Raw genomic sequence first — 24,861 nt, 5'->3', positions numbered from 1 at the left:
CACAATTTACCTGACCAAGGAAAATGTGAAAAGAACTATTACGAAGATCCTGACGCATTCAGAATCTCTTCCTTTTTGGTAAGATGGTTAGAAATAAAGGCACAAACGCATTCGATCCAACCTTAGTTTGACACAAATCTAATAATAATATTTTAGTAACTTTCTAAACCACGACTTCTAGTATAGTCTAATCAATGATATCCCAGAATCCCAAAGACGTCTAATTCTCGAATCTCTGCAAAACAACGTATACGGCACGGCACGATCCGGCACGTTTCGGAACGGCAATAATGCCGTTGACGGGTCACAGTACCACCGGATTTTGTTTATCTCTCCTTGCAAGCTTTCACTATGTAAAGCATTTTGATGTGCGTGCACCACAAGCCAGGAATAACAGGAATTTTTCATACAAATATGCACTTTAAATTGTAGGATATAGAGTTCTAAATTGTAAGAAGGTCAGGGATTTAAAATTAAATCGGCTTCAATGATCGTCTCCTTTGCTAATCGTACTTTTTGTTAGTGCCGTTATGGTTGTCTTATTGGATGCTGTAGCTGAATTGAAGCTAAATTGATGGATAAAAATACTACGTTGGCTTTTTAGAAGAACACCAGTTGTGATAACAACTGTATCGCATTTTAAGCCCGTATTTTTTCAGTTTTCCTCAATAATTATCAGATCCTGCTTGTAACGACTCAATCACCATAACAAGGTATCACTTATGAAATTTACAAGGTATCGAATCACGCGACCATATCGAAAGTGACCAAACTGGAACGATTCAAAAATTTGAAGGAAGAATTCATGATATCTCTGTCACACTTTTATAAAATCGCGTATGTTTTGTCTTTGTCTTAATGACGAAATATGCCGAGTATTTCCGTTGTGGGCGCGAATTTCGGGCTGTGTGTTGAAAACCTTGTTTGAGATGGCGTGAATGTAAGATAATGGTTTATTCGAAGATGAGGTGATGATGGATATTTGAATGATTTGGGTTAGCGAGTGCATTTGTTAATGTATTTATGACTGCAGATTGAATGAAATTAAAGGCTTCTTTTATTTACTTCTTCATTTTTTTTTTAGGACACCAAAATGTTCAACCGTTGTCAATTAAGACTAGACCCAAAAACCGACAGGAATATCTTAATACCAAATCAAAGGGGCAATTCAAAGAATTTCCAAACACACGAAAAATTAAAAATATATTTATAAATATACCCCCTTACTTATAAACGTAAATTAAATATAAGTAATACTTAAGGGCTGTTTAAGAAAATTCTTCCTTATAAACCTTGCTTAAGCATGTCTTAACTAACATTTAATCACTACTTAAGAAGTGATTAGTTAAAAAGTTGCTTAGAAGGTGATTAGAGATTTTAAAAGTAAGGGGAAAGCTCTTTTCAGGGAACAATTGTCGTACACTACAGTAAATGGCTTGAAGCGCCTATTAGATATAATGATGGCGTTGTTAGTACTTAGGGGGTTAACCGCTTTAATCGGGACATCTATGATTATGAAAAGTGTCGTCAAATTACTGGACAGTATCAGGAATTATGGGTAATTAGTGCCCCGGGCATGGGTTAGGAATTAGATTGTTATAGATTATTAAGTGGGCAGTTAAGGGTTAATTGTAGAGAAAACTATAGGTTCTTTTGTTAGTTCTCATATGTGGTTTATTTATTAAATGTTAAAGACGCATGTAGATTTTTTTTCTTTCTTGTTTAATATTAATAATAACCCTTTAAGTATTGCTCTTTTCTTGTTTCTTCAATGAAAACTTTATATATTTTCCATTAAAGTTTTTATAGCTGATTAAATCGATAAAATAAATTAAGCCAGTTATATTAACTTCAAAGCAAAAAAAAAAAAACAAAAACCTTAGTTTTTTTTTTTTCAGAATAAGGCCATGGGAACAGCCTAACATGACAAATAGTGTTGTCCGAGACGCCGTTTAATAAACACGGCGAAGGGGCCAATTAAACCACACGACACGTCAAAGGGTTAATACGGGGTTGTCGGCTCGTTTGTACGGGGCCGATTGGACCGAGCACTGGGGAGGGTTGAATTTTTAAGTGTTGCTTTTATAGATTTTATGATATAGTAATTTGTATGATTATTTTAGAGGCCCATCTGTGATGCGTTGGTTGAAAAAAAAATTGGCCGCGATTTGAGCATAGAATTAATACCTTCCAAGAGGTTTTATTTTATAAATGAAGTCTTAAATTCGTTCTCATTGGAGTTCACAAACATTGCTCCTAAACTCGTTAATGCCAGTGACTATATTTCTACTTTCCCTCAACATCATCATCTTTTCTACAGTCTCACTGCTAGGGACGAGTCTTCTCTCACACATAGAGAAGGATTGAGCTTTAATCACCTTGCTTTCCTAGTCCAGTCTTAAATTCAGAAAAATCATCTGCCTACATAGATTTGAGACAACAAGACCGCATGATTTGCGCATAGCCAGCATGAGATATCCATGAGATAATTGGGGTCTATGTCACGTACTTATGTTTTAGGGTCAAAGATCACGACGGCACACAACTAGACAGGTTGGTCGTTGGCCGCTTATCATGAGATGAGCATTATATGACCCTAGCGACCTTGTCCTCAGTTTGAAAAGTTAAGCAACTTCAACTTACTTCATACTAGAGTATGTTCACACATGTTTTCCCCGCGTACCGTAGAAACTACGTTGGGCAAAAGTAACCTATGGATTTCGTCGATAAATGTTCTATCGACTTTTCATTTCAGTTTGACAATATCCGTCTTACCACAAAAACTTTTTAACGTCAGTTTAGGACTTGTCTAAAAAAATGGCAAATTATGACGTTGACATATGGTTCATTTTGGAGCCACATTTTTTTTAGACAAGTGTAAAACAGTGTTTAAAGTTTTTGTAGTAAGGCCATATATGTTTTATCCAAATTTTATAAAAAAATAATGTATTTCTTTTAAAGGTGAAATGCATAGAAAGCTCGAATAAATAACTATCAGTCTTCTATGCTACCACAAGTAAATTTATTATTTACCACAATATAGACTTTTCCACTAACTAGAAAATTAATTATGTCCATAAAACCGACTAGAAAATTGTAAAAACGTCATGGCAGCGCAGATTCAATTTTCCACGTGTAATAAACAGGTTGGGTTAACCCTGCAGATGACGCGGGCCCCGCGGCGCCACTTCAAAGGAAATATAAATGTATGCATTGTTTAGCGAAAATTCACCCGCGGGGTCTTTCAGACCTTACACCGGTATCGTGAGGGTTGAAAGTGTATTTAATGTATTTTTTACCTGAGTGTAAGTCCCAATGCTTTTAAGTATTAAGTATTTTGCAGAAAATTCGTAACGGTATTGGCTTGGAATAGCAATAAAATATTTTATGCATTTCGTTGGAAAAGCGTTTACTGTAAGTACTAACAATGACTTGTACTGGTTACCGTTTAAATAACTTTCTGTTGCGTAAAACTTTAGAAAATATACACATAATGAAGTGGACCCTAATTTCCCTTATGACATTTTTGAATTCCGTATAAAAACGATGTCTTTTATATAAAAAAAAATTGCCACAACAAAAAAAAGATGTCATCAAATGATTTCAAAATGGTTCAACTACATAATAGTAGCACCGTCAAACTGACGTGATCGCTTCATAATTCTTAATGCATAAACTGAAGGCTGTCAGTAATGAGTGGGGCATCGTATCATTACGCTAAGCACGCTTGTCACCGACAGACCAATACGCAGGTCTGATCGGACCGATCAGAACTGACAGGTGAACTGTGCAATTTGAATATCAGCGATTTTACTGTCGCAATTGTATATGTCAGTGCGGGTTTTTAAGTGATTAGTAATGGATGTGTATCGCTTTGTAGTTGATATCATATTCATATAGTGATTGGTTTAAGTAGCTTGTATTTTTTTATGAAATGTTAAGTAAAAAATTGTGTGAGAGTTTCGTAATCCAAAAAACACCCTTAACCCGAAAAAAAACCCTGTAAACATAAGTAAAACAGAAAAAAAAATACAAGCGTAACGTCAAATCGAACCAAAACCGCCCAGTTTAAATGGAAATAAACAAAATTATATTGCCTTCAGACATGAGCGAACATCAAAAGGAAAAAGTAATGCGCAGAGCCGTCGGTTGACGTCGTCATTTCCCTGTAAAATAATAACGTGGGGTCGCCGGGACCGCGCCCTGTCATTTCAGGGTTAATACTGGTTAATACCGGTATTCTCTTTATACTATACGATTGTATGAAATTATCCGTCTTAACGAGTCCGTTTTCTTTCGATTCGCGGGTATTTTAAAAATGTTCTTTTTCCTATTCATTTTGTAGTAAATTGCTGTTGGTTGTAGTCGTTTGAAGACAACATGTTTTCTTGTTATTGTAGTTTTATGATTAGTAGGCTCTTTTTAGAACTTAAACCTTCAAATAAATAATTATTTTTCTTTGTTTATGTACCTTCTAATTTCATATTCCATATTAAGTTTAAAGTGTTTCATTACAACTATTCTATTACAAAAGGTGGCTATTGCGACGAACCCCATGAGTTAAAAGGCAGAAAGAAGATCTTTCGTTAACGAATTTACTCTAAACATTGGCATTCTTTCGAATCTACTCGTTTCATTGCCTACATTACTCTTCTACCATGCCTTTACCTAAGTGCCTTTTTTAATCGGTTGTACCATTTGGTCTTAAAGAGGCACTTAACTCAAAACTCTAATTTCAATTTCCCCGACATCATTCTAACAACTAAACACGCTACACGGAGCTTCATCATCACCCATTTACTACCGTCCCATAAACCACGATAGCTCCTACGAATCACGAGTTTCTCACGTCATTTTCACCATAAACGATCTCCCATACACCATAGTATGGCGTAGCATACATAACTGAGACGCAGTAAGTCTATTTTAATTACTAGCATCGATATCGGCAGATCCCCGTCTTGCCTACTCGGGAGCTGGGCTGTACCTGTAGTGATGGGACACGGTCGATGCCGCTGTCGATAAACTGTTGAATAAAGAAAAGGACGTGTTATTTAGGTTGCCTTTTGAACGTACTACGTAACTACAAATTACAGACATATTGGTAGCGAGCTATGTAATAAAAATTGAGACGGTTTATAGGATAGAATACGAATATGGAAATTCATTTACATATTCACATAATAAGTATAAACCTTGTAAACCTAAACAGTCAAGGTGAAACAAAAGTTTATCTATAAAAATCCAAGTCCATCTATGATTTCCGATCAATAGAGCTTATTATAAAGCCATATAAGTAAACATTATTATAATATCGTCATAATTTATGTGAGAACATTCAAAACTCTGATTCACAACATAAAAATAAAGTATTAAAATCCTAATCGAATTCTAAAATCGCATTAGTCATTCATTAGTTAAGTCAATCAATCAGTACATCGGAACATCGATAAGTAGCGTCCCATCACTACTTCTAACACAAACAAGACTGGATAACGAGGTGAAATATTCACGTAGTAAGCGTTGTAATCAGCTGACGGCTGTCTCGCTCGCACCCGTGCACCCTAACGCCACCTACCGGCCCCGGGAAAAAGACAGCACGCGACCGCGGCACCTACAAAGGGGTCGCGTTCTCTTTGATCTTGCCGACGCGCGTGCGTACGACGTTACGTATGTGTGTGTGTATGCAGATGAGGACGGCACCGAGAATTTGATAATTGCAAAGATTTATGTTGTTTCCTCAATATGACGTTTTGCGCATTAGTTAATTAATTTGATTTCTATTTTTGGTGGTTTTCTTATGAGATGTTTCATTAGGGTTACGATGTTGATTTAGAATATAAGGATGATAATTTTATTGTGAAGGCAAAAGTGAAGGTGAAGTTTTGGTTTAAAGGCAAATACTACTTGAATAGACAACTAAAGAAATGAGACGGTGATGTATGTATTTAGATAAAGGAAGTAAACAGAGATGACCTCTGATAGAGACTTATGGAACAAAATGACGTAATTTGTTGCAATCATTGTATTAAGTCAGCACGGTACTTACAGTTTGCTTTACTCAGAAATGCCTATATTCAGTTATCTAGTTTAAAGAGATAGCGTAGTTAGTATTTGTAATAAACTAGGATACCAATACTATATGGCTATCTAAATTAGTTTATTTTACTTTGTAGCTGTTTCCTTGAATTTAAATACTTAAGAGCCTTGATATTTTCAGGGTAAAAAGTTGACTTAGACGAATTTTTTTGAAAGTATTTACATAATGTGTGTACATTTTTAAGGAGCTAATTCTCATATTCCAATCTATCACTATACTTCATGATTTATTATTTACTCATTTAAGCTTTCCAACTACGCAAGATTAAGTACAGCTCTGTACATGAACAAACAGCTTTACAAATTGAAACACTGAAAACAGCAAAAAGGTACAACAATAAATAATGATTTTACAAGTATAATAATTAGCATAGTGCCACAATAAAACGTATGGCTGTTTGATGAATAGATAATATTAGTAGATAACATATACTTGAACTAGTGAACAGGGCTAATTTATTGGTTGTTTATGAATAGAATTCTATATGGAATATGCAACGGATACCAAGTGGGAGGCAGTTTTACATTTGTGATTAAATGTGCGTATACTGATCTTTAACTGATTTTATAGATAGCAAAATTATGTTTGTTTGTTTTGCTTTTTTTTCCTGTGAAGATTGCTGAATCACTAGGCCTCTCTCAAAAGTCCTGACGACACTCAAAATTCAGTGCCGAAAAAATAAAAATTAGAGTAAGTCAGACAGGTAGTGGCTCTTTGTAAATAATAGCACTGCTGCATCGAGTTACACTGAAAACCGACCTCAACATGGATAGGAAAAGTCTAGGCAAATTACGATGATAGGGGAACTCAAAATACAGTTTGCATATAACAAGTGACTGATGATATTTTCAGCCTAAAATCCTTACATATTTCTTAATTATAATCTTCTCAGAACCTCATTAAAACCTCGTTTATTTACTCGACAAATAACAAGATGTCAGATTCAAAAGGTGTAATATTACACCACATTGCTACAGGTGTAATGAGTGTCGGTACGATGGATTAACTGATAACGAGCGATAACGGATGATAACCGGTGATAACGGGTAATCCGTTAGGATTTGGAGTGCCACTCTTGCGCATATCAATGTTATTAAATACGTGTGGGTCACTGTAATTGTGCTGTCATGATGATTATCATGTTCTAGAGTAAATGGCAAGTATTTTAAAGAAAATGCGAAGCTTCTGTATCACATGACATTTGTATCCAGAACCTATAAATACTCGCGAGGGTCTAAAGAAAAAGACTGAGTAAAAATTGCCAAAAATTGTATCCCGGAATTTTATTAGTAACAAGAGCTAGCCAAAATAGATATCAGAAAGACAAAACAATATTCAGTACAAGGCTAGAAACCTTTGACATGCCTCCTCAATCACAAAGCTCTGTTCTCCAATTTAATTAAAACCGTTCGATGACACGACATTCCGTTACGCGGAACGTAAAAGCATATCTTTCGAACAAACCCTTTCATAACTCCGTACTCCGTATATCTACCAATACTCGGAGCTCGATAACAAAGCTTCAGATTTCCCCCGAAACGTGTTAAAATCAACGGTGAAAGAATCGCAGGCGCTGCACCAACGCAATTTTGTCCGAAAACTAAAAGAAAAACGCGTAAAATTCCTAAAGGCCCCGATTTCCCTGTCCATTGTCGTTTCTATGTATATAAATTTTTTTCATCTTATTTAACGCTTTGTCGGCGGGCCCTTTGAAGTCGCCCCCCTCTACAGGGTGTTACAAATTGCGTCACGTTCGCATTGTATAAAGTAAACACGATTCGCTTACTAGTGTTACTCGTTAGTTAAATAAATAAGTTATTTTGAGTTAAACGTCATTTTCAGCTGAAAGTTCAAACGTTAAGTCTTACTGGGAATAAGTTATTCTCGTTGGACTATCAATAACTGTATGGCCATGTTCCTGTACCAATTGGAAAGTGTCTTAAAAGAAAGTCAACTGTCAATTTATGGTAACGTAAACGTCTTACCTAAATAAAGCACATCTAGACATGTAGGAATAATTGTTTGTTCATACTATAATAAATATTAAGAACAATAGAGCTTCTATTCTTGAAAACTTCAATAAGCATCCGACATGTGACAGAACTCGGTATATATACTAATTTGTTGGATGACTGAGTCAAAATAACGACTCGATTTTTCCTTTGTACAAGCATTGAAGCAAAAGAAAAATAATAAGATGTAACATTAGTGTAGAATTTTGATCATTTATAATACATATAGTTATTGCATACGATAGAATTCTTACTAATGTTATAAATACGAAAGTAACTAAAAACGAAAAATCATCTCAACCGGTTCAAATTTCTGGTCCAGTCCTAAGAAACGACATAGCTTTTTACCCATGTGCAGGAAGTACCTAACTAGTATCTTCTAAATAGTACATAAACTGCTACAATAGTAAATTCCTAAATTCTAATGACTAACAGCCCAGCTACAGCAGTTGTTCTCACAGACACAAAATTCTTCATGTCCCATTGTGCCTATATCGTTTACCAGTATTAAGTTTATGGTAAATACGTCACCTAACTTGAGTGTATCACTTAAATCTATCATGATTAAGTTAAACATGGTTTTGAGAAGGTTTGTAACAAGACCCTGCACCATATAAGGGACAAAGGGTCAGGTGAGCGGTGTGACTCAGATATCAGAAGCGAATATGGTAGTCATATCATGATATTATTCTGCTTGCTGTCTAAATTGGCATAGGATTGACTTGAATTGTATAATATCATTTTTCCTAAGAGTTAGCATATTGAATCATCCGCTAGCTTTAGTGTCAAGGTTGAAACCAGATCAAATTATATGCAAAATCAGTTTCGTATATTCTTGACTAGCTTCTGCCAGCGGTTTCACCCGCATCCCGTGGGAACCTCGGCACGAACCCGGATAAAAAGTAGCCTATAGCCTTCCTCGATAAATGGGCTATCTAACACCGAAAGAATTGTTCAAATCGGAACAGTAGTTCCTGAGATTAGCGCGTTCAAACAAACAAACAAACAAACTCTTCAGCTTTATAATATTAATATAGATACTACACAAAGACATGGTCGTGTGTGTTAACAGAACTAATAAAAAAGCTTTGTCACCATACATCCAAATGCAAATGAAGATTACATTCTAATCTTAACGAGTTGAAGCTCTGTCTAAACCTTTTGATAACCCCGAATGAATTGTTTTGGGTTCCAAAACCTATAAATTATATTAAAAGAGACAAGTCACCATAGAGGTGACAGAAATTGATAGTTGTTTAGTTTACTGATTTATTATAAACTGTTAAAGTTGAAAGATTTGATAAACCAAAACGAAATGCTCAAAATACCTACAATAATCATACTTGATATTAGATAAGATGATACAAAAAAAAAAAAAATAAGATAAAGAACACAAAATATACTAAAGATATTATAGATCAAGGCGGAGTAATTCTCGTCCATTCGATCGTTGCTAATGTATCAAATTTAATGGCGGCTACAGAAGAAGTCACAAGGATAATATATGCGAATAAATCAACATTTCCCCCGCGACGCCCACAATAAGTTTCAAATAAATGCGATTATTAGTGAGTATAAAAATAAGCAATTCATAAACCATTAGGATTGAATAATATGCTGAGCAAACTTTTTTGAACGCCCTTTTAAATATGGGTAAATAGGGTACGTCTGCTGTGTTTAACGTGGTTCTGACAAAACCTCTTAACCAACGTTAATGAAAGTTTTGGGGTCGATTTGATTATTTTAGAATCAATCCATCCGATGATAAGATCCATTAGAAGAGCCATATTCCTCAAAACCTAGGTTTAGGCATTAAATGCACTCTGTTATCTAGCTTAAGATTACCACCCAAGTTCTCAGTAGTGAGTCAAAGACATGCTTGTTGTCATTAGGCCAGTGAGACAAGAGACGACCCAAACTTAGCCCTGCTTAAAATGCAACATACATCACAATATAATAAAACTGAAGTGCCTATTGTATGTAGTTTAATATTTAAATATAATTCATGGTCGTGGTCGTGGAAATAAATTAAAAAAGAGCTGGTTTCCGTCGAAACCGAGTGAATTATTACTCCTCTTATAATGAACTTAAGCTTTTACGATTCCCAGTTTTAATTTAAAAATCGTATTATCGGTCAAAAGAGGTTGACATCCAACTTTGTCTTTTTCTTTCAAGTGAGTTTTATTGTAAAATTATTTATGAACTGAATGGTGGAATTATATTAATTGGATGAACGTTGTGTCTCTTTGTCACATATCTAACATAAATCTAGAGCGTCGCTCTTCAAAGCAAATTTTTAAATATGCATAAAAATGTCAAAGTATGTAATTGATGGGGCACTGCTACGCAGCATGGAATGTGTTTCAACGAATGATAAACGCACAAATGATGCTGAAACCATTTGTAAAAATAAAATGTGAAGACAGAACCCATCGGTATTAGTTTTGATCAATTTCTCTAGACTACTAAGAAATGAGAAGAATATTAAACAGTTTTATGACGTAGACAGACACTTTGTTGAAGATTGTAATAAAGTTATAGAAGATCAAAGATTTCCTAATTAGAAGAAGTATAAAATCAGTCACGATATAGACAACCAAAATAGAGGACACATATTTAATGATCATTTGTTTGCTAAAGACAATCGATTTATGGATATTAAATAACGAATATTGAGCAATGTGTCCCAGTTAGCAAAAGTTGAAAGTTAAAATGGTTCTGGAGAACAAAGTCTCGTTTGAGACGAGAAGACGAGACGCGATAACGACCTCTCGGTTTTATAGGCGCATCATAAAACAGAAATCCAGCCGTTTCTTTTAGTAACTGCTGAAGATTAATTTTATAGATGATGGAGGCCACAGTAAAGAGATTCAAGTGTTTTTTATTACGGATCAGTTTTTAATAGTTCTTCAAATAAGGGATGTGTGATTGCAGAAAGATTCATTAAACACTATTGACAGTGTTCATATTGTCTTTAGTAACAACAGACGATAACTGACTGTGATTTTAACAGTTGATTCTTTAAATACACTTTCCTAGTAATCGTAGCTTTAGTATCAACTGTTATTAAAAAAAACTATACCTGCATAGTTATATTGAATGCGGGGGTTCCACAAGGATCAAAACTGGGTCCACTTGCATTCTAATTCTAAAAAGTCTCCCGAATAAATTAAAATCGTTGTAACCTTGTTATTTCGACCTCAACCGCCCGCTTAATTTACTAATTGGTCATTATTCTTCAACGTAACGACCCAATTAGGTCCAATCAATCCCTGATATAGCATTAACATTGTCGGTGTATAATATATGAAACTATATGACAGTACTACGGTATTTATGATTGAACAAGTTAATGGAACTACGAAGGCCATAAAGTGGTCGAATGGGAAATTATTTTATTGCATCGATAAGAGAAATTAATAATATTAAAGTCTGTTAATAGATACGGGGAAATGTGATGATACTTGTAATTATTTCTTGAGGATTATGTAACAGATATTGATTACATAATGAGCGACAAAATATCAAAATTGTGTGCCTTTGAGATAAAATTTGCCACATATGCATTGACTTTACAATTCATATATACAACTTTGACAAACAATTTACGAACTATCAATCTATCCCGATGTCCTTTTGCATCAGAAATGGAAGAACCATCGATACATAGAATTCCGAGCACACTGCACACTGCTCACCCCGAAATGGCGATATGATAATAAAACGCGGGCTGCGCGCGCGTCGACACCGGTATAAATCTCTTCTTTCACGACCATACTGTTTTCTGGAGGTTTTGAGTTAATCAACTCATAGACAGGGAACGTGTTAGAAATTAATATTTTATGTGTATGATTTTTTTGAAATACAAGCTGTTGATTTGCATCCGTGCCATATTAAAGGACGTAATTGTGCTAATGATTCTCGACCCAAATCAACAAAAAAATTGGAACGTAATTTTTTATTTTTTTTTCGGAATTCCGTCAATGTCATCTAGCCGTATTTAAACTTTGCGCGTGTGTTACTGGCCTTAAAACCGTGCTGCGCCCTCACAAAAACGCAAACAGAAAGCATACGCAACAATCATTCATAATTTTCATTCATAAAACTGGATTACTTCTGAAATACTACGACATTACAATGACAAAAAAACTAGTGCATATTAGCTATTTCCCGTCTACTGTAATTCTAATCGATTATTTACGTATTTTATGACCTCCTCCTGAACTATGGCACAAATGCAAATCAACACCTTGTATATAAAAGCACAGGAAAAATACAGATTTAAATAAAAAATCTTATTTTAATATTTTTAGTACAACATGCAATTCTAAGCGATAAATTTTAAAACAAACACAAAGTTCGGAATATAAATTGCCAAATGAATATATGAAAACATTTTTTCAGTGTAAAAAGTGATGGACTATATCATTCGTATTTTCTATTCCGATACGCAGTGTTAGCATAGAAATTGAGAATTTTAGATAACATTGTTTTTTGTACTGGACAATTTCATTTTTGTGTCATACCGATAACTTGTTGACGTAACACCAAAATGTTCAAAATGCGTTACACATTTCAGTTTCAATTTAAAAAAAGCTTTTTCTCTCATGTCCATTAGTTAAATCTGAATGGATCAAAACGTTCGTGCAATAATAGGTATTATTTTACAGAAATATATTTGTTCAAATGTTTCAACTGCTAGCATTTAAAGTCTTGTGTTACACTTAATTTTGTTTAAATTAAAGTTATTCTCACACTTTACAAATTACTAAAATAATGTATTTAGACATAACCTAATGTCTCATTTGAGCGAACACATCCAATTTTCATCAAATTATTTATTTCACCGCACAATATCTGTCATCAAAGAAAACGTATGAAAAATTCCAATTCTACGAGACGCGTAGGTCTATGGTGCGCGTATTTCGGACTCCTTTGATCTCGCCGCCGGCTTTAATGAGGCGGGGCATATAAACGGTAACTAGTTAGAATTGTTCCTAGCCCAGTGTCCAAAGTTAGTGGAATAACGATTTGTTAACTTTTCACATAGTGCTGTTTTAAATTTTCTCACTAAATTGTTTATGGCAGGGTAATGGGTAGCCGCGAAACTGTTTGTTTATTTTGCGTTCTGTATTGCTGTTTAAAAGGCTAGCCCGTTTGTACGTTGGTTTTGGGAATTTGGATCGTTTTTGATGGGAATTGCTCTTTTCTAAACTATGATATAGTAGGCATGCCTTTAGAATATTTACTATGGCTCATTAATGGTCTCCTGACAAGTTTAAACTAAAGAATCAAGTCTAAAATTAGGATTGTCCCTACTGTGCCATCGACATCGGTGACAAAAATACACAATTCTGAATCACAACCGAAAAACCTTTCCACTTGTAATTCAGGCCAACCCAATTCAGGCACGCACTATCAAAATTCAAATAAAAGTCGAGAAACGAACACCCGCAGAAATACAAAAATAAACCGCACTACATCGCTGGACCGTTGCATTTTTCGAAAAAAAAAAATAGAAATGGAACGCGACTTTTCATTTTGTTGCGCGGTAAAAAGCGAACAATAGGCGGGAAAATTGCGCGTCACTCTGGCGTTCCAATTTGTCAAACGGGTGCCGCAAGATGGCGGCAGCGGATGCGCGGAAACATGGCGGCATCCGGCGGCGTTTAATTAAAAATGCGTCTCACTTGAAGCTTGCGATACGCCCGGAGAGGACGTGTGCTGTGCAGTTTTTTATTTCGCAATAATTAGGTCAAACACAACAGAACAATAGGAAAAATTCTAAATGATCCTTCAGCAACAATTATTATCATAAAATTTATTTGTAGCTAAAAATGTCCAAGTAACCTAAAGAAGTCGGATCAAATCCGTTCTATTGTTTAAGGAAACAATAACGCTGTTCTCCCAGAAAGCCTAATGGGCCAAAAATTCCGGATTTGAAACGGAAATGAGGGTAAAGTAATGGCGACATTGACGGAAGTCGACCAGGGGTCAGATCTCCTTGGAACACGGCAAATAAAGTAAAGAAGCTGAGGGAAAACTGGGAAAAGCTGAAATGAACCTAATACTTCAGTTTTAAGGTCTCATTTTGTTTGTAGTTTGATTGTTTATATAAAACATAGGTGTTGAAGCGAGATATTGGTTCTTAAGATAGCCAAGGGTCAAGACGTCGGTGTCTTATTAGATTTTATGAGAAAGCATGTATCAGTTTGATAGATTATTATTTACAGTTCCCAGTAATTATTAGCGTTTGACTCGTGTATCTATTTCTTGGCTATTAGACTGATAATGTTACATTGATGCACTTTAATAACGTCTAGTTGAAACGAATAAATTTAATATATAATAATAAGCAAACACTCAAAAAAACTCAAAAAAAGATCATGGCATGAACAACAAATCCGCATATCATAATCACTTGACCCCAAAATGGCGAATTAATAAACCAAAATGTCCCATGGTACATCCCGTTCCCGAGTCACCGATCCCCATGAAATCTCACAATAGCCAAGTGGATGTCATGGAACGACAACACCAAGTGGGCACAATAGGGAATAATAGAAACTACCCCCGTATTAAAAAACAAGTGGAGAATCACACAATGGGGATCGAACCTGGGCCCTCCACTCGACAGGGCTGTTCGTGACCAGAATTTGGAATTTTTATTTATTTGTTCGCCTGTTGACTTGGTGTTTTTTGTTTTCGAATGGAATTTTAATTTGATATTTGTTTTATGGAGACATTTATGGGACTATGCGTTTGATGGGTAAATTAAAACCAAATAGGCTGGTTTTCGGAGAACTAAGGACTTGATTTGACAATTTGATTTTAAAATCAACTAAACTTTTATAAGATTAGTTAATCAACTAAGTCACTATGTTTAACAAAACAGTAAAACAAAATGATAAGTCTTAGTGCGAGATGTACCTATAGACATACATAATTATGTATCACTATAAATTAATAAACAAAATCCAGTTGTTCTCAAATATTATACTCGGATCTCTCTATCACATATCCATTAGTTACTTAATGTACCTCAAAGAAAACTGAGCAAATATACCACAGATAAGCAACAGTGGCAACCCTACCACAAAACCGCGTCCCTAAGCATTGAGTGTAGTGTATCAATAATACTTGCGATTTGTTTGAATTTGGTCTTATTAATTAACTACATAAAGTACGAGTGTTGCACTACAGCTACCCTCATTTTGATTCACAAATAGATTTTTCGTTTTGCTGCTTTGCTCCCCAGCTTTCTGCGATAAGGGTTGGTTGAATCAGGTAAGTATCAAGAGTAGTTGAAAGGTAGTCATAAAATCCTGCTTATACTATAAATGCGAAAGTTTGTAAAGAAGTATGTATTTTCGTGCTCTTTCACGCTAGAGCTAATGAATGGCTTTTGATGAAACTTGTCAGTAAATATACCTTATTATTTGAACGAGGAAGTAGTTCCTACAAAAGCGAGTACGGGTCAAGTTAATTATGTTTTTTTACTATCTGAAGATTAGTTGAATCTCTTTATTACTTTAAAGAAAATCTATTTTAGTTGAGAAATACATGTTATACTTCTACTACCAAAATCAATGGCTAAATATACGCTTTTGTTCTTCATGAATGGGGTTCTAGTTTGAGCCTCCAATCCCATGCAATGTTCGATCTACATCGTAGTCACTAACTAATATGTAGGTACTCGTCTGTTCACATTTCTGTCTACCCTCCGTTTGGGCTTTGTAAGAGAATTCTGGTATATTCCGGTTTTGATCAAAATGGTTTCAATCTAGACTTAGTTTATCAGGTATTACCCTTACTGTGTTGGTTATGCATTTTCATTTATCTATTTGTTTCAAATGAAGGTTATAAATCAATTACCATACGATTTAATATTTTATTCAGATATAATCGAATAACGGAGATAAGGTAGCCATCTACGGTAACAAAATAAATCATTAACACATCAACCACAAAAAAAAAAAAAAGTACTCCTAAACCCTTAAAATATTTTTCATTTTTATAATAAAGCTGCCGTTCACCTCATTAACCATAAGGACGTCCGCACGCGACGATTACAATAATTCTTCTAACCGGCTCGTCCAATTACGATGTAACCACCAATTAGAGACGTGTTGGCGCCCAACGTGGGGCCGCGCGTGATATTGAATATGTCGCCCTAATTATTGTAGATTGAGGCTAAATTGAGACGCGTTAAGACATTATGCTAATTGGAGTGCTATTACCAAGATTATATATTTTTAGATATTATTTCTAAGTCAGGAACTTTACGGTAATTCTGAGGAAGGTCGCAAAAGTAGCCGATAGTATTCGTAGCTACTAGTTCCAAGCAAAAATTCTTAAATACATTTCAAACCTTTCAATTGCTTGTAAAGAAAATGCGTTTTAAATATTAGAGCGTCCTCATTGAATGCAAACTTAGCACAAATGAGACATATCAATATTCATAGCTGTGATGGACACGTGCCGAAAGGGAGGGTAGTTCAATGTCTCTCTTAGTCCCGTTCTTTTTAATTTAGAAATAGGAAGTCTCGTCGTGGTTGAGATATTACATGCATGACTTTTTATTATTATGAGGACATCTGGTAAGATTTTGATAGGAAAGTAGAATATTTGGAATTGAGAAGGAAGAAAAATTAACAGAATCAATTATTTTTTTGTATAAAGTGTTATAGTATGTATCGCAATTCTTTTACTTTCCAGGGGTTGTGCAATATTAACAAAAAAAAAAACAGGAATCGCTACACCCCATGCCGTAAAAAAAAACGTAAAAAGCCTGTCAAAATTGTGATTACGCAAATTGTCACAAGCAGCGCGCGGGTTTAAGGTTAACACACACTGATCCGTTTCCCAAATACATAGTGCCACCGCAATGAACAAACGCGGTCGTCAACAGCGCGCCTGGGGCCAGGGGGGAGGGGGCGAGCGACAGGGGAGGGGGTGCGGTCGGGATCCCTTTGAAGTTGCCGCCGCCGGCGTCTGTAAGCGAAAGCTGGGTAACCGATGCTTAGCTTTGTTTTCTAGTTAAATGATAGACGTTTAGAAATTACTACTGTTCGAGACATCTTAATTTGCCAGCCCTGATCTGAATTTTTTTCACGAAACTAAATTAGTTTTTAACTTAATTTTGGAAAGCAATTTTGTCGACGAAAGTGTTTCACTAGGGTGTCCAGGTGAGCAAGGGATTTGGGACGGTCCGGCCAATCGCGCCCTTTGACATGCTAATGCACACCTAATATTTTGAATGTTTTTCTACTAAACACTGTTGACACAGTTGTGCACGGAGTTTGTTGGAGCTTGGAATTAAAAAATGTTTTCTACATTCTCGACGAACATTTTTGTATATATGTTGGGTTAAATATTTAACAGGCACACACGTTGTTGCATATTGATGATTCCGATTGGATGTTCTTAAAATCCTTACTTGCATTATTTAAAGTTCAGAAGCATCCGTTTTAGAAAAATCTACGAAAATCCAGAACATATTCAGGTTTATTGGTTAAAAAAAAACTAAAACCCTGAACCAATTAAAAAAATATTTTCAAAAAACTTTTCCGAAACTCGTTCCCAGTCCCAAAACTCAATATATTTGTCCCAACACGGCGTGTTATTGGAAAACGTCCTTCCATTCCTGAGGGTCACGTTATAATTCGCCCGTTTCCCCTCGCAGTATAAATAAAACATCGAGGCGACCGCGTCATGTGAAACGACGTATTGCGACTTACGACATTATGACATTATCTGCCAATTTGCATTTCACTAATCTATTCAAAGCAACGTTTTTCTTTGATGTCTTACTCCATTCTGACGGTTAACCTTTGACCTGTTTGATATTTTTATTACAAACGGTACATGAAACTATCTTGATAAGATATTCCTGTACAAATTTTAATAAAAGATACAACACAAAAATGATATTAAATTGCTGGAAACGTTTCCAACGGTTTTCGCTATTCAATAACGGAATCTAACACATTAACACTTGTTTTATTGCAATTACGTTATAAAACGAGACGTAACAAGAAAATTGCGATGTAAAACAAGCCTAGTAAACGTGGGCGGTGTAAAAATGCCAAGAAACACAAAACACTCAGATTTTAACGAGTATCTGAATAGCTAGAAGTTGTCATATCCTGTAGAACGAGATATAAGAGTCTCCGCCTACAAAAACTGCGCCCAGCATTAGCAATTTGATTACATGGCCGAGATTGCACAGACTCGGCCGCTGTGGGCGAGAGACCGTCACGTGTGGTGGACGCGAGAAGCATCGCAATGCGGACACATTACCCGGTACATGTCTCTTTATAGCCGGACTTGTGGTCACACTACTCACAATTACGTTGCATGTTTCTGAGCTTATCGATACGTACCTGTAACAAAAATATAAACAACTGGTTAGTGATATTAAAAAAATCATGTAGCTGTATTGTTTTCATTGTGCCATTTTTAAACGATAAAAAATGAGTTTCTTTTTAATCAGACATCTCTATGCAAAGCCATATAACAATATCTGTCACGCTTACAAAAATCGTGGATATGCATTGAAACGAAAATATTTACAACCAAAATTATAATGTACAATCGATACAAACAATGTTTCGATAACTGTCAAAATATTTTTTACAAATTACACACATTTTTTACAATTTAATGGATACTCATTTTGGAGTAATCTGTGTTTATTGAAATAAGAAATTAAAGTGATTACTAATAACTTCAGCAGCCAAACGAGCTTGAACAGTTATCCAACAGAGTACTAAAAAGGATTTAATGTATTTATTTCAATAAAATAAATAGCTTACGCTCAAGTCGTACTTTCACTTTTATTGTCACAAAGCTATCGTATTTTTTTTTTATAAATATGGATTTAAACAAAAATATTGTCGATATTTTAATGCCAATTACGGATACACTGCACTGGCCAGTGTGACAACCACCGCCCAAACTCGCGGTCGGGTGATATTCGTGTTTGAGCGGACTCTAGAATATGAGCTTCATCACTTGAGTGCTAAACTTTACGCATTTATTTTTTAAAGAGTAAGCAAATTCCAGTCAGAAGCCCTAAGTACGGAAAACTAGCGTTTAGATAACATTAGCGATAAGCAAACAGCTTCCAACTAATTGTGTACTACTGGTCTCTCTAATTCTATAATATTATGTCTATGCGTAGCTTCAGCGACTGGGTTCAACAAGTTACCTCTTATTACAAACTATTACTTTCCTGACAAAAAACGTTAATGTGTAAATGTACATAGAACAGGTTATTTTCAAGCTATAATAAAACTCTTATCAATTGTGAGAAAATTGCTTGATGTACCAAGTTTTATGGTAAGATCTCAGACGCTCGAAGTAAAATGAGCATAAAGCTTTTGATCTACCATAGATTGTTCTATAATGCAGCCGAAATCTCTAAGTTAAGGAAACGATAAGACATGATAAAGTGAAATATTAGCTATACCCGTTAATCTTCTAAAACCTGAAGGGGCAGCGTTAAAAATTATTAAAGAAACAAATCGTTCAAAATTACAAGAAATATCAAATATTTTTATAACCTACAGCAACACTACTTAGCAGAAAGCTAACGCACGATAAACCAGCTAAGTTAATATTAAAAAGCCACTTTCAAAACTGGAACCCACTAGACTAAATTAAAACAAAGATTGTTTTCTCCCTTACTCAAGAGTTACATAAATGGCGTTTGTTTTTCAACAATGACTTTAAATATCCATGCTTTTATCTCGGATATAATCTCGTGTCTCTAAGCTTAGCCACAAAGCTGACTCGGCGTGATAAGAAGCTCTTCAGGGTTTTTTGCTATCGCTCTTTAAATATTTTTAAAGATAAAAAAATCCAGTATTATGTCCCGAAAGATATAAAATTATGAATTATGCATCAGATTGACGCTGTGATTTTTTTTAATAGATTTATTTAAGTCGTTATACGTTTTTAATACTATGTTTTTATTGTGGGTATCCTCTGATTTATATTAAGATTAAAATATGTAATTAATGCAAAATTACTTCTGTATCCATTATTTTTTCTTTTAAATGCGCTATTAGTAGACTTTTGACGGACCAGCTAAGAAAAATGGGTGATAAATATTTTTTAATGTTTGTTGAGCTCAAACATTTACATAATAATTACATACATAATATTTTATTATATAGTTGAGCGTTATAAGCAGGCAGATACCACGGTTGTGAAAGATCCTATCAAACTTGGGTGCAATAACTTTTAAAGCGTTCGCTTGAAACCACTCTTTTATTTATAAAATCTAGCTTTTTATAAGTAGTCTGGTTTCGTTACACGATTTTGTGGCCACCCTACTTTAAACAGACCAAATGTCAATAATAAAATAGTTTTATCCACAAATAAAATGATACTTGACATTACTGATTTTCGATTAGAATGATTTTATTGTCCATTTAAATTTTACGATTATGACATTTACGATCAAAACACAACTAAAGTGGTCCGATAAACCTATAAATATAATTAATGATAATCACTTTTCGATTCGAGTGTATTTTTTGCGACTGAAATGTCAGTTCGTCAACAGTTGCACACTTTTATGGCATCGTAGGAGGCGGGCAAGTGCAATTTATAAGTAGAACTTTTGTAAAAACTACCAATTATTAATTTCTATTTACTCGTTTAAAAAGGCAATGATCGGTCGTATGTGCAATTACCGTACAATGCGACCAATTTATGTTGATACTTTAGTGGAGTTTTGTGGCTTTCGAAATAAAGGTTATAGTGGATTGGCGCGATGTTCTGAGAGCGTTGTTCGTGGTTGAGTCCGTTAAGGCGTCGTTTCTTGCGAATTAAATTAATTCTAATATCAAAAGAAGGCGGGGCGATGCTACCGCGATACGCAATATGGCTGCCGCCAGTGAATATTAATCGTGATTATTTATCGTATAATGAGCCGTTATAACAGTCCTAGTGTGGCTACGTGTACAAAGATATCGATAATCGAGGTTTTTAATACGCACGAGTAACTTGCAATCCCGAATTCGGTATAAGGGTGGGTGCACAACGGAAAGATAGGGCCGTCTAATCGAGCGTTAAACTTTTTGTTATTAAAATATTAATTTCTATTGTAATTTCAGATGAATATTTATTTACACACGCACCAGTGGGTGGTTCTTGAGTTTTTGCTTGGAACACACGCACGAACAATTAATCACGCATAGGTTAAACTCCCAATTATCAAGTTAACAAAACCGTAGAAACATTTTGGGATGTTTGAAAATGGGAAGTAATATAATTGTAGTAAATTATAGTAGTCTTAACAGACAAAAATAACCACTTAATCTACTTTATAAAACGACATTATGTATGTAGGTAATAGATATTAAATCTTAAAACATTCTCAAATACAAACCCTACAAAAGAAACTACATTTTCAAAGTCAACACCACTTGCAACTCTCTAAAAAATTCCCAATACAGTGCGCCCCGATTCACGATTTAGGTGTCGCCATATTGCTAAATCCCAAAGCCGTTGACGTTAAAAGCCGTCGACGGCACATGCATCAAACATTCAGCGTTCAGTCTAGACTGAGAGTTCTTAAGTCTAGATGTAGGTAATAAGGCGCAAGGTAAAAAGAACTGGGTGACTCTTTGACGCGAATCTAGGTAACTCGTACGGGTTTTATTTCTACTTTTTTTTGGATTAGGGCTGCCCTTTTGCTGTGGTGTTATGGCAAGTTATGTATTTTTATTTGAAGCGCTATGACATACTCGTATTATTGATAATTACCTAACTTAGTGAAATTGATGATGTATTGAACAACTTATTTATTACTTACGTTTCAAATGTGTAGTGTAGAAAAAGCATACTTTCTAAAATAAATGTCAGGTCAGTTGCCGCAAAACCTACACTGCTTTTGCCCAGCTCACTTTACGACGTAGTAAACATACTTAATTGTGAATGTTCGTAAGATAATTAAGACAACCCTATTTTTGAGAGACGACACCGTTGAAGCTTTTGACAAAATGAACATATTGTTCGTGATTAGCTATTCAAAACTATTTTCTTATACCTTAATAAGCATGATTCTTTTCTCACTGCGAGGCATATCAAATACAGTTTTAGATTATTTCCACAATAAATACCTTTTGGACCATAGCGTAAATTCAGCCGTTGAAAAACTGGCTTTATCCGAGTAATTTGTATGCATAAAAAAGTGGCAATTTACAAATATTCGCATACAAAAGTTGCAAAACACGATTTGCTTGTGATTTTTATATTCATGCATAAAATATGAAACATGTAAGAGAAAAGTTTTTAAAATATTAATGTTTACTTTGTTTTGGCGACTATGCGTCTGACGTACAAAGATATTAATCTTACGTGATAACTGTAATAGATATATCAGGAGATAAATTAATTAAACACGATAATACTTTTAATTGATATGATCTGAACACGTTATTATCGTCGGTAGCTATTTATTTGCGCAGCTTATTTTGATAAATAAACAGTGTGCATTTTTATTTTCAGCACAGTGTAAATGATGCTTCTTTTTTGCACCTGTTTTAGATTCTTTATAGATATAGGTAAGTTGCGTATAACCCGTACCATGGAAGAAGGAAAAAAGTGTTCTGTACGCAAACGGATAATACGTTTCGTCTTCTGTGTAGTATATCTCTCTTCGTTTTTGTGTAGAAGTCCACTAAATAACTTCCAAATGAAAGCGGAAAAACTTTCGAATTAATAAGGATGGTAACATTTGTAAGTATGTCACAAAACTACGGCTGCAGGATTGTTCGAATGAGTTACAGCGGCCCTGGTACATAAAGGGCTCCAGAAGGAACATGATGGGTTTTAGTCAGTCAAAGTCTGACTGACCCTCCCTCACGCTGCACCATCACATGTCATCTGATTATTTCTCACCTCATAAGGCATAAAACTACTTCGCTTATTAGATTTTTACTACGAGCTGTTTCTATATGATTTACGTCATTTCAGGCCACACAAATACTAGCTATTAATAGCTCAAAAAATGGAATAATAAGCGCCGAACTATGAGACGGAAGTAATCGTTATTCTGTCAACGGGAGTCTAGTTTTGGCCCGGCGGACGCAGCCGTATGTATATATGTATAGTTTGTCTGTCTGTCGGTTTATCCTACCTGTGTGAACTTCCTTTGAAGCTAGGCTAACTGTAAGATTCGACTGCATAGGTATGTAATAATTTTTTTAATTTAGAAGTGTGTTTAATTTTGAGTTCACCGAAAGATGTCGCTTAGGGTTAGAGGTTGTTATATTGCTAAACCAATTCTGATTTATTGGTAATAAATTGTCATCGAAAATACCTACACTATTGAAATAGAAGAGGCGGCAAAAGGTGTAAGTAGCTATAGGTACTTTCAATACTATATATTAATTTTCCAAATATTGATAATCTGACTAAGTATCAAAATATTCTTAGGATATAAATAGACTTTTTCCTGCGGAAATTATTATCACGATGCTACGCAATTTTCGCATAATCGATTATCTTCTTCACACTATCTGAACGATTGATTGATTCGATTTGATGTTTAAGTTTTTTATTTTTAATTGCCGTTTGAATATGATGTAATGCTATTTATAATACAAACATTACATAGCCTTGATCGAGTGTTAATGAACTTCTGCAAGGGTAAAATATACAAATTGAAATTCTCAACAAAATATCAATAATATATATGAATCAACTGTTCAAAAAGCTGTTCTCAAACTCAAGATAATTAACACCAATGATAACTTAATTCAACCTACACACATTATTTTAAAGATGAATCGTAAACCATTTTCTAGCGAACCCCTGTACATACATTTTCACTACATTTCTCAAAAAAAAAGTTGTAACACATAATTAATAAGCCTCCATTAAAAATTAATCCCAACACGTTACCGTGTAAAACATACGAGAGCCGACAAATGCGTTGTAGCGCGCATCATGCGTTTACAAGCGATGCGCACACGCCGATCGCGCCTGTCTGCCGCACGCGACTTGCGACACTGCGGGCCATGTAGAGACATGGCCCGCAGTCAATACAGGTTGACATGGCTTTAATATAGTAGTGTGTTGATTTTATTGTATAGATTGATATTAAAAAATATTGGTAGAAATTGACTTTTTAATTAAATAAATATTTTTTACTCAAAAAATATTTTTTTGAAACAAACTGTTAGGGCTGAGATTGCTAATTTCTATTACACTATAAAGGTTCGTCATGAGATCAATCTATAAATATTTATTGACTTCATCATTTAAATTCTACCGCAGTTTTTTCTATTGTGTCATCTGTCCATTTCTTACCACATTAGGCACCTATTACCCTAGCTTGTACAATATATTGTGACAACTAGTCTTGATCATTTTATTGTATATGGCAGAAAACTTTTCAAAACACTACTTACCGACCTTATTAGTTTCAATGCGCTCACGGCTATCAGATCTGTCGACGGCACGCGCCTGCGATCGACGGTGTGCAAACGGCTTTATTTTTTATCGCTGGTATTATTATTTATTATGTAGTCGTAAATCTATTGGTAATTAACCGTGTATGACGGGCTTAATAATGTTTAGAACTTTGAATTGGATAATAGTTTTCGATGAAGACATAAAATTTGATTTTCGTGAAGTTTAACGTGCAAATAGTTCATCTCTTGTTGAGTTTCCGAGATTAGTATCTCTTATTATTATTTAGTAAGCAACGACAATCAATTTTAGTTACGG

At 34.9% G+C, this 24,861-nt stretch overlaps 1 protein-coding gene across 9 annotated transcripts in view; it reads right to left on the bottom strand.

Annotated features, from left to right (window-relative positions):
* Positions 1-24,861, bottom strand: part of LOC124642598 (protein pangolin, isoforms A/H/I/S) — a 124,134-nt gene that overhangs the window by 20,445 nt on the left and 78,828 nt on the right. For 6 of the 9 annotated variants that reach the window (XM_047181064.1, XM_047181063.1, XM_047181070.1 and 3 more), the window contains exon 5: positions 4,988-5,026. The exons of the other annotated variants lie outside the window; for them this stretch is intronic. In XM_047181064.1, coding sequence (XP_047037020.1) covers positions 4,988-5,026 — 39 coding nt within the window. The remainder of the gene's footprint in view (positions 1-4,987; positions 5,027-24,861) is intronic. 9 annotated transcript variants of the gene reach the window in all.

This window comes from Helicoverpa zea, chromosome 25 (assembly GCF_022581195.2).
Source record: "Helicoverpa zea isolate HzStark_Cry1AcR chromosome 25, ilHelZeax1.1, whole genome shotgun sequence".
NCBI classification, from domain to species: domain Eukaryota; kingdom Metazoa; phylum Arthropoda; class Insecta; order Lepidoptera; family Noctuidae; genus Helicoverpa; species Helicoverpa zea.
The sequence above is the reverse complement of the archived record's forward strand: the minus strand, read 5'-3'. Positions and strand labels throughout refer to the sequence as shown.